This window comes from Castanea sativa, chromosome 11, assembly GCF_040712315.1.
Source record: "Castanea sativa cultivar Marrone di Chiusa Pesio chromosome 11, ASM4071231v1".
In the NCBI taxonomy this organism is placed as follows: domain Eukaryota; kingdom Viridiplantae; phylum Streptophyta; class Magnoliopsida; order Fagales; family Fagaceae; genus Castanea; species Castanea sativa.
Genome location: NC_134023.1, coordinates 68,292,899 through 68,304,976, shown reverse-complemented (window position 1 = coordinate 68,304,976; position 12,078 = coordinate 68,292,899). Strand labels below are relative to the sequence as shown.

The 12,078-nt window shown below is 35.0% G+C and overlaps 1 protein-coding gene across 1 annotated transcript; it reads left to right on the top strand.

Moving 5' to 3' along the window:
- Positions 1 to 6,423: 6,423 nt before the first annotated feature.
- On the top strand, positions 6,424 to 11,853 carry LOC142617398 (cytochrome P450 705A5-like). Its single transcript, XM_075790231.1, has 2 exons — positions 6,424 to 7,352; positions 11,145 to 11,853. Exons 1-2 carry the CDS (start codon positions 6,999 to 7,001, stop codon positions 11,766 to 11,768), a joined length of 978 nt encoding a protein of 325 aa, XP_075646346.1. The 5' UTR covers positions 6,424 to 6,998; the 3' UTR covers positions 11,769 to 11,853.
- The last annotated feature ends 225 nt before the right edge of the window (positions 11,854 to 12,078 follow it).

Below are 12,078 nucleotides of genomic sequence, written 5' to 3'. Positions count from 1 at the left end.
ATTAAAGTTCAACAAATCATATCTATCGAGGTTTAAAGCTAATGCTCGACAGAAGCTATTTTTGTCGAGAACTACGAAATTTAGATTTCCAAATCATATTTCATGCATATCCATATGTATTTATGTAAGGTTTCTTTTCTCACAACCCTAAACATATATAAGGATTATTTTAAGAACCGTCACATAGGATGCAAAGTGATGCAAAGGTTGTTGCAATTGTTGTAACACACATATTGTGACTGGAGACAATTGGCCCTAGTTCATCATATTCTTTTAAAAAGCTTCTGTATTTTTGCGCTAAGAGTTTTGTAACCAAGGAGCTTCTTAATCTTTATCGATTGATGAATTGAAGAACTTTGCAGCCAACATCTTCTTCAAGTTGGTGTGTTAGTCACATACTTGGATCCGTGCATCATTAGTTAGTCACATATTGGGAGCCATGCATTGAAAGGAGAGATTGTCACTACTTCACAAGTCCCATTAGGTATTGGGGTAAGGGTTCAACTGTAGGTTGGTATTAGGCACTGGGATTCTTTTTACTTGTAACCACTTGTTTTGATAATAGTGAATTATCGGGAATGGCGACCTTAAATTAAACCAGTGGGGTTTTATCTCGGTGGTTTTCCCCATTCGTAAACAAATCACCTGTTTTAAATTTATTTTCTGCTGCATTTAACTTAGTTGATGATTTGTTTGTACTACCATGCTTATTGCATGTAATTAATTTTAATTAATTAACTTGGCTAATTAATTTATTAATTTACCAAATAGGTCAATACATTCTTGGCCTATCACAATGGTTGAGAGTTCAGTTTTACTTATAAAAACTTGGTCATAGAGATAAACTACCAATACTATTTCTTATGCTTCCTCTTTTGTTTCCTTTCAATCATCCTACTAATCAAGTCTTTGTTCAAGAAATCTTGCAAGACAAGCACCTCTCTAAATCTCCCTCCAAGCCCTCCCAATCATTGGTCATCTCCACCTTCTTGGTCCATTCTTATACATATCCCTTCAAAACCTCTCCATCAAATATGGCCCTCTCCCCTAACTTCACTTTTATGTGTCCAAGTACCTTGCAGTTTCAACTACTTTCATGGCCATCGAAATATTATGGTTTTAAAAAAATGACCGGATCGGCTGGTTCGACCGATTGTGATGGGTGGTTTCATGGTTGCTTCTTCTCCATCTCCTCTGGTGTCCAAGGATGAGAGTGACGATGGCTCCAACAGTGATAAGGATGATGATGCTGGCTCGCCTAGTGATGATTAGATGTCTACTAGATGTACTTACCCTTTGTCACTCGTGACAAAAAAAGGAAGTAGTTTTGAGATGAGAGTAGTCATACTCATAAAGGGATGGATAGTTTAGGAGATAGGGGGAGTGTTCATATTTTTTAGGGATGTAGTGAGGATTTTGATGTATCTTTTTCTTTTCTCTCTATTTTAGATACATTGTTCATGTACCTTAGATCTTATGATCATATTGTGATAGCAAACCTTGTACTTGTTGGTATATATACATTTAAGATTGTTAATGCAGTATTTCACCTATCTTTACATATGTTGTTTCTTTTCTCTCTTTATACACATGTTTTTTATTTATTGTATGCAATCTCTTATTTCTGTTTCACACAAAGATGCCTTGATGAGTTTTGTTTAATTGTTTCAAAAATACAGGTTGTCAAAGTCTTCCTTGCCATAAACTCTCTTCTTGCAAAATTTTTTAAGAGTTTGTGTTAGGATAGGTTTTGTTATACTTAACAAGTGAATATGAGTTGAGTAATTTATGACTTCTCTCATATGTTCATTTTTTTGTTGTGGTTTTGTCACGGGTTGCCAAAGGGGGAGATTGTTAGGACATATGTGATTTGATATTAGGAACATATGTCAACATTTTATGTATTAACTAATCCTTTGACAAAACGCACTTTACTTGTAATTGGGTAAATTTATGATGTGTTTAATACTTCAAGAAACAAGAGTTCAAATCTAAGTATTGAAACCATGTAAGTCTATCCTAAAAACAAGTGAAGAAGTGCTAGATTTTAAATCTCGACAGCTAGTATCTATCGAGTTTAAAAAGCTGCTAAAACTCGTGGCTCGACAGTTAGCTCGATAGATAGCTATCTATTGAGATTTATGAAACTCAATTTTTCAGGACTGTTTTCCATCCAATCCATGAGCATGTGTTTGGGCTTTCTTTTCTCACAACCCCAAACATATATAAGGATTATTTTAAGAACAGTCACAGGTTGCACAGTCAAGAGCACAATTGCACAAGAGCATAATTCTGCAAGTGTGACCTAAAACTTAGTTTGCCCTAGTTCTTGAAGAAGCTACTATATTTGTACACTGTAGGGTTTTGTGACGAAGCAATTTCCTGATCTTCATCATGTAATGAACAGAAGAATTTTGCAGCCAACATCCTTCTCAAGTTGGTGATTAAGTCTTGTATTAGGATCCGCGCATCTTTTGGTTAGTTACGTATTGGGAGCTGTGTAATACAAGGAGAGATTGTCACTATAGAATAAGTCCTATTGGGTATTGGGGTAAGGGTTCATCTGTAGATTGGTATAAGATACTGGGATTCCTTTAGTTGTAACCACTTGTTTTGATAATAGTGGATTCTCGGGAGTGGTGACCTTAAAATCACATGGTGGGATTTCTGCAATGTAGGTTTTCCCCATTCGTAAACAAATCATCATGTCATTTAATTTTCGCTGCATATTTAATTATTTGGTGATTTGTTTGTGCTACCATGCTCATTGCATGTAATTAAACCTAATTGATTCACTTAGCTAATTAATTGGTTAATTCATTACAAGGAGTCAATACATTTTTGGCCCATCATCAATGGTTACTTATTTGATATGAATTTTTTTAAATCAATAAGTTGTACACGCCAATTAATAGGTTTTACATTCAAAACATCACCCTTCATCTGTTTATTACGAATATAGAATTTGTCATTTATGTCAGAGCTTAAGTGATTCTTGTTATGGATTTTAGTTAATTCAACTAAATAATCTTGTCATTAAATAAAAAGTTTGGGTTCAAATCTCACTTACACAAAAAATAAACCAATTAGTATACTCTTGAGTCTTAGCCTCATGATAAATGCCATTCATCATGTCACTGAGTTCAAATCTTGTTTACACTGAAGTGAAACCATTAGTACCATTATTTGATAATAAAAATACAATTACCATGGAGTTGAATGGTATTTAATTTAACCCTCTGGTATCTTTTTTTTTTTTTTTTTTTTGAATGTGACTTATCAATGACACTATTATTCTATTATAGTTATCAACAAAAAATTTGACTAGTCAATGATGATAGGCCAAAAAAGTATTGACTCCTTGTGATGAATTAATTGATTAATTACCCAAGTTTATTAATTAATCAAATTAACATGCAATGTACGTGGCAGCACAAATAAATCACCTACTAAAATAAAATGCAGTGGAAAATAAATTTGACAAGGTGATTTGTTTTCGAATAGGGAAAACTTTCAAGACAAAAATCTCACCAGGTGATTTTAAGGTCACCACTCCCGAGAATTCACTATTATCATAACAAGCAGTTATAAGTAAAAGAATCACAGTACCTTATACCAACCTACAGTTGAACCCTTATCCAAATACTCAATTGAACTTGTTCTGTAGTGACAATCTCTCCTTTTAATGCACGGCTCCCAATACGTGACTAACCAAAAAAATGCGCGGATTCTAGTAAACGACTGAATCACCAACTTGAGAAAGATGTTGGTTACAAAGTTCTTCAGTTCATCACATGATGAAGATCACAAAGTTGCTTGGTCATAAAACCCTACGGTGTACAAATATAGCAATTTCGTCAAGAGAAAGATGAATTAGGGCAAACTAGGTTTCTAGTCACAATTTGCATGAACAACACTTTGCTTCACACTTGTGCAATTGTGCTCACTATGACGGCCCGTAAAATAACCTTTATATATGTTTAGGGTTATGAGAAAAGAAAGTCTAAACACATACTCACGGATTTGAATAAAATCAGAACTAAAAATCTAATTTTCATAATTCTCGATAGATACCATATTTGTTGAGCAGCTGTCGAGTTTCGGGCTTAATCAGCTTTTTAAATCTCGATAGATACTAGCTGTTGAGCTTTAAAAACCAGCATTTCATTACTTGATTCTTGGACAGACTTGCATGACTTTAACATTTGAACTTGAAACCTTATTCCTTGAAGCATTAAACACATCTTAGATAAGCATTACTCAATACATGATGACATATGTTCCTAACATGAATCACATATGTCCTAACAGATGATGAAATATATATATATATATATATATATATATATATATATATATATATATATATATTGTGAGGGCAAGATGAGCCGAGCAGGAGATTTGGGCTGTGGGCCATACTCGAGGGCCTATGGGAACCCAAGGATGGTTGAGAAGTTTAACAAGTATCAAGGTCAATGGGCCGAGGAGAGAGAAAAATGATAGTGAGCTGGTGGGCTCTCCAAAGGAGCCAGGCCCCCTCAAGAAATCATTGTGGAAGGTTGGAACCTGGATGCTTAGAGGATACCGCGCAAAAGGAAACCATACCTCTAAAGATAGGCTTCAAAGAATGGAGTCAACAGTAAACTGAGATATATCTGAGAAGAAAACTACTACCACCATATTAAATGTTCTGCACCTAATCAATTTTCCGCATTTATGTGGAAATGACACCTAAGCAATAATATTTAGTCTTACAGCTACATACAAAGTTTCCAGGAGGGCTCTGATGGGACAAGCATCTAAAAGATCATCTACATAATCAACAAGTGGAAGGCTGTGATCAAAAGGAGGAAGACTATATAAGGGAATGACCTCCATGAAAAATGGGGCATGTAATCTGAGAGCAAAAGAGAAAACTCCTTGTACTTAGAAAAAGCTTTAGTAAATATAAGAACACTTCCTTCTTGGACTTGACCGAGAAGCATAATTCCCTTCAAATTGTGTTTTCTTAGCTTTCTGATACGAATCCAAACTACTGTGGCAAATACTTTATTGAGTCTTTTCCCTATAAAATTCACTCTCTAACAAATATATTGATTTGGACTTGTTGGGTCATTATTCATTTTCTTTGGGTTGAGGGTCATATTTTAAGTCCTTTTATATATATATTACTAATTATATATTCTGAGGTAGGTGATCCTTTCAAATTATTAACGGAAAGAAGATATTTTAAATTAATCATTGAAATATTTAATTATAATACCATACTCAGTTATAACATGAAATTATGTTAATCAGTTGAATAATCTTCTCAAAAAAAAAAGTTGAATAATTTTCAACATAAATACTTCTTCCGTTCCAATTTGTTTGTCCTCTGTTCCATTTTGAGATATTCCAAAATATTGTCCTATTTCTAAAAATAAAAGTTATTAGTTTATTAATATTCCTATTATACCCTTACTTTATTTTCAAAATTATTTGAAAAGAAAACTAACAAATATATATATATATATATATATATATATATATATATATATTAAATCAATGTAATTGGGGCACCTTTTCAGTTGCTTCATTAAGAATAATTTGGGACAGAGGGAGTAATATTTTTACTTGGTTTATGGGCAGGATTTTAAACATTAAGAATTTACAAGAAAATATGTTTCGGATAAATAGAAGATGTCCCAAAAAAAAAAAACTGTGGATTACTGCAGCGCATCTAAATCTGTATAACTGACTCGATCAAGAATACAAACACTATACTCAAGAGAAATTCTAGGGACACATATTTTTGCACAACTTTAGTCATAACTCACCACATGGCGAGTTGTAATTGATTAGAATGTGTCACCACATGGCCCACTAATACACTCTAACCGATCACAACTCGTCATGTGACGAGATATGGCACAAAATTGTGCAAAAGTGTGTGTGTCCCTAGCATTTTTCCTATATCTCCTATACTCAAATATTGAAAACTCATCTCACAATCCCATACCTTTTCCCGTACGCCAAATTGCAATATAATTAAATATCATTCTTCCTTTCACACCCCTAAAATTCAAAGACAACACGAAATGTCATGATTATATATATAATATAAAAGATAGAGAAATCTTATACAAAGGTTTTTTTTTTTTTTTTTTTTGGTAGGAGAATCAGTCTTATACTAAGAAAGCAACTATCAATTAAATGAAGATCGACAATGCCTTAAAAAAAGATCTTGAAAGGTGCACAAACATTAAATAATTTCAAGCGAGCTTCACAAGGGGCAGTTAAATTATTAGCAAAGTCAATGAATCAAAAAACGATTTTGAAAGTGGAACAATAATTAAGAGACAATGACAAGAAAGACTACTTCAGGATCAATTATAAAGCTACCCATAAATTGAGAGGTTATAAATAGTTTAGTGTTTAATAAGTTGATACAAACTTGTCCTAGAGTGAGTATCAGAGTAGTCATGGCCGCAATGACTGATTACCAATATTACTTCTTTATTTTCCTCCTTTATTTCATCTCAACCCTCTTACTCAAGTCCTTGTTCAAGACAAAGAGCCCTCTAAACCTCCCTCCAAGCCCACCAGCCCTCCCAATCATTGGTCATCTCCACCTTCTTGGTCCATCTATATTCAAATCCTTCCACAACATCTCCAACAAATATGGTCCTCTCCTGTATCTCCGGTTTGGTGCTTCGCGGTGCCTCGTTGTGTCAACGGCTTCCATTGCCACTGAAATATTTAAAACCAATGACGTTACCTTTTCAGATCGACCACCATTTGCTTTCAGCGATAAATTACCATATGGAAGATATGGATTTTTCATAGCTCCATACGGTAATTACTGGAAGTTCATAAAAAAACTTTGCAATTCTTAATTGATCAGTGCCCATCAAGTTGAACAATCCCGTGCTGTACGACACGAAGAACTGACTTGGTTTTTGCGTAAAGTGTTAGAGAGTGCTGAGAGAAAACAGGTCCTTGACATTGGTGTTGAGTTGATGAAGCTTACAAACAATTCTTCATGTAGGGTGATTATGAGCATGAGGTGTTCAGATGACAACGATGAAGCTGAGAGGATTAGGCAGTTGGTGAAGGAGTCCTTTGAGGTTGGTGCAAAGATATCCTTTGGGGATGTGTTGGGGCCATTGAGGTTTTTGGCTTTTTGGCTATATGGAAGGAAGGCCATAGATGTGGCCTTAAGGTACGATGAGATTTTAGAAAGGGTGTTGAAGCAGCATGAAGAGAGTCCTCAAATAGAGAATGAGGATTTAGTGGACATATTATTGAAAGTGTATCAAGATGACAAAGCTGAGTTCAAGATTAAGAGAACACATCTCAAGGCTTTCTTGCTAGTAAGTCACCTTTGTTTTTGTCTGTGTTTCTCTTTTTCAGCCTCATTGTTGCATGAATAAAATGAGAGCATGATCCATTTCTTTTTAAACTTTGGACATTTTATAAGGGAAAAGAAAAAGGAACGTATGACAGGTTACAATTACAATTGATAAAACATAAAGTAGTACACTTAGACGGATTAATTTTTATTCCATTCTGCATATGTTTTTTGTTTTTATTTTCTTCCCTCAATTCTTTTCAACCTCCTTAATTCATTATCAATTCATTTGGTTCCTTAATACAACAGCCATACCAAGAGTAAATTCCTTAAATAATGCTTAAAGGTTCAAATTGGGTATACAAAATGGTGTCATCCTTTCTTTTCCCTAGTCATTTTGAGGTATCAAAGATTGATTTAGTCATTGACTTGTTTGGGATAGGGGTTTTGATTAAGTGTGCGTTTGGCTCCAAATTAAAAAACTAGTTTATATTGCTATTCATGTACATCACTGTAATTTTTAGTACTATTAATGGGTCGCACTATATTATTTCTCATAATTTTTACCTTTATTTACAGTACTTTTAGCAAAAAAATTTCAATTTCAGCAAAATAAACGAATCTCAAACAGACTTGTGAGAACACAATTTGAGCCCAAACCCACAGTCAAAAGGGGATGGACCTAAATAGTCTTTTTACAATAAAATTTGTAGACAGTGAGCTTGAAATCTAGGTTCTAGTGATGTTAGATAACAAAAATGATAGGCTTTGATCACAATTATACATACAAGGAACTGTTTATATGAAAGAATCTTCTCCTCAGACACAAGCCAAGGACGATTTATATTATTTCTTCCCAAGATAGATTACAGTATGGATAGTGAGGTATACAGTGTTTTTTCTCTGTTTCTTTCGATCCCCTTTCATGAAGGTCCCTTCTTCCTTTTATATCCCCTCCTTCTCCTTTTCATGCTCCACGTAGGGGTTAAATTGCTGGTTTAGATACTTGTCCCATCTACCTCCCCTGAAATTTTTGGAGACAGGAGCAAGGCTCAACTCTGACGCTCAGGTTTCACTTCCCCATTTATGTAGCCAGAATAGTAGTTGCAAAGCATTCAATGATAGGGCGGTGGCAACAACTTTATCTTAGATATTCTACCGCTCTTCTTCTTATCTTCCACGTTTACCATGTTTACCCTTACCTTACACTCCTTACTGGCTTTTTGATCAAAGATTTCCTTAAGTCGTGCTCTGCAGGTAAGCCGACCTTGAAGGTCCTTATCGCCACATCATCAAAGTCCCCTATCAATCTCATTGAACATCTCCTAGTATCTATCTGAGTATGTTTTTAGGGTTTCCCCTTCTCTCATGGCCATGGATAATAACGAATCCAAGGGCCAAGGAACTCTACTGCAGGTGCTGAAACGAGAACCAAATGCCTTAATAAGTTCCCTAAAAGAATTGATAGAACTTGTTCTCAAACCATCAAACCACCTCATCACCACAAGTCCTAGGCTAAAAGGGAAAACTTTGCATACTAAAGTTTCATTTTTAGAATGCACTGTCATTCTCTGATTAAAATGACTAACATGCTCTACAGAATCTTTTCGGCCATTATAAATGGCGAATGCTGGTTGTGTGAAGTGTCGAGGGAGCTTCACTTCTTCCACCCTACACGTGAAGGGTGATTTGGAGATTTGATGTAACGCCCTTCCCATAGCATCATTTCCCAAGCCCCTCGAAAAAGAATTTTTACCATTACGCTCATGCAAATTGTCCTCCTTATTGGAGAAAGACTCACCCGGGGGAGTTCTTGACCTGGCTCTGTAATTGTCATCCCCAGAGCCCTCAAAAGAAGGATCAGAAAAGGAAGGAGTTCTCCTTCGCCTTTCGCAGCGTAACTTCTTCTTCAAGTAGTCAATTTCCTTCTACATGGCTTTTGCATTTTCCTCGTGAGGAAGGCCACTTTCACTTTGTGAACGACTCCTACTAGTATGCATTGTATGCACACTACCCTCTCGGTCCCTATCCTCCTCTAGATGCAAGGAGTGATCCTCTCGTTGGGACCCCATAGACTCCGCACAACGTGGACCTGAGCCTACCATAATGCTAAACCTCCTAAAATACAAGATTTTCCATAGACGGCGTCAATTGTAAGGACACAATTTAAGCCTCCATAGTCAGAAAGGGATAGGCCTAAATGGCCTTTTTACAATTAAATTTGTAGAGGGTGGGTTTGAAATCTAGGTTCTAGTGATGTTAGATAACAAAAATGATGGGCTTTGATCATAATGATGCACACAAAGAACTGTTTATATAAAAGAATCTTCTCCTCGGACACAAGCCGAGGATGATTTATATTATTTCTTTTCAAGATAGATTATAGTATGGATAGTGAGGCATACAGTGTTTTTTCTCTGTTTCTTCCGATTCCCCTTCCTAAAGGCCCCTTCTTTCTTTTATATCCCCTCCTTCTTCTCCTCTTCATCCTCCACGTAGGAGTTAGATTGCTGGTTTAGATACTTGTCTCATCCACCTCCCCTGAAATTTTTGGAGATAAGAGTAAGGCTCAACTCTGACACTCAGATCTCACTTCCCCATTAATGCGGCCAAAATAGTAGTTGCAGAGCATTCAATGCGGGGGTGGGGGCGGGGGCGGTGGCAATAGCTTTATCTTAGATATTCTACCGCCCTTCTTCTTATCTTCCACGTTTACCATGTTTACCCTTACCTACAGAATTTTCTAGCACATTGCCTATGGATGTTTACCCAACCCTTCTCCTACCTCGGCTTTACATAGCTGAGGACATAATCTTCCTTGGACTATATTCTTAGACATACTTGTTCAGGTATCACCTCTTTACTTATTAATATTGCTTTATGAGTTGACATTCTTACATCCTCAGACCATTTAATGTCCTCAGATTGGGCCTTTAGCTCAAAAAATACTCTTGGGCCAACCCCACACACATTCCTGGACCCAATGACCCTACAAGACCCTAAAGAGAAAATTACACAATGTTCTCTAAATATATATATATATATATTATGAGCCTCTCAGGTCAAAAACTTAACATTACACCTACATATATTCAGTTTCAAAGGAACATATATATTGTAGAAAATCAAAACTTATTGTTAGATACAAGAATGACAAAGGAGATGTAAAATTAATAAATAATAGAGATATTTTTATCTCAATGATAGCTTTTTTTATTTGAACTATTTTTTATTGATAAGTTACACATATATGACTATTATATGTCCAAAACCTCATTTCTATTGTCTAATTACTAAGGCCAAAGTGATATTTAACACCTGTTGTTTTGTTGTACATTAGTTTACATTTGTTTGTTTCACTATAAAAATGTTTTATTAAAAATATTTTCAACATTTTATTGTGTTTGTTTCATCATAAAATTTGTTCAAATTCAAAAATGTTTTCAATTGACCGTAAAATTATATTTGCAAAATATTGTAAAACGTTTTCCCTTTAAAAAGTTGGTAAAACATCTACCGCAAACCAACTTTCTATTACAATCAATAAAAATGAAACAATTAAAGATTTCCTTGGATTTAGAGTCAAACTAATCTATCTGAAAAACAAAACAAAATAGGAGAACTTCAATTATTGCTATGTAAAATTATTTGGCATCATTTTGGTATACAGTAATTACCTGTGTGGTAAACTGAAACTAAATATTAGTTAATTAATCACAATGCAATACTCTACTACAATCATTACAGATATCAAATACCATTTACAACAAACTCTTTATCCATTTCATTGATTCAAATGATGCCCTTCCCCTAGGATCTATTCGTTGGGGGCACAGGTACCTCATCAGAGGCCATACAATGGACAATAGCTGAACTCATCAATCATCCTTACGTTTTCAATAAGGTCAGAGAAGAGATTGAATTTCTAGTTGGTAGCACTAGACTTGTGGAGGAATCAGATGTACAAAGTCTCCCATATTTGCAAGCAGTTGTGAAGGAAGCATTAAGACTACATCCACCAGTGCCTGTTGTAATAAGAGAGTGCCGCGAAGCTTGTAAAATCAAAGAATTTGATATACCAGAGAAAACTGTGGTGGCAATAAATGTGTATACAATAATGAGGGATGGAAAAACATGGGATTATCCAAATGATTTTCGGCCAGAGAGGTTCATGGTTTCTTCCAAAGAAAAAGAAAATGGTATGGAATATATTCCTTTTGGGGCTGGGAGGCGAGCATGCCCAGGTTCAAAGTTAGCACTCAGTTTGATTCACACTACAATTGCAACAATGGTTCAATGCTTTGATTGGAAGGTTGGTGGAGAGGGAGAGCACGTTAAGGCTAATATGCAAGTCGGACCAGGCATGACTATGCCCATGGCTCATCCATTTAAATGTCTTCCGGTTGTTCACTTCAATCCATTTGCTTCTTCAATGTAATTTAATAACTTAGACCCCTTAAATTGCGCTCATCCTTTAATGGACTTGCTTTGAAAATTATTGAATAAATATGTAGAATTATATATATATATATATATATATATATATATATATATATATATATATAAATGAGTTTTACTAAACAATTTTAGAAAGCTTTTTTTATGGAAAAAGTGAAAAAAATTATTAACTTTTTTTTATAGCTTTTTCAATAATTTGCATATTACAATCTGTAGGTAACGTGTAAATGGTGTAATGTTTCAACTTTCAAGGCACACCATGTTTAATAAAACGTTCTTATGAAATATGT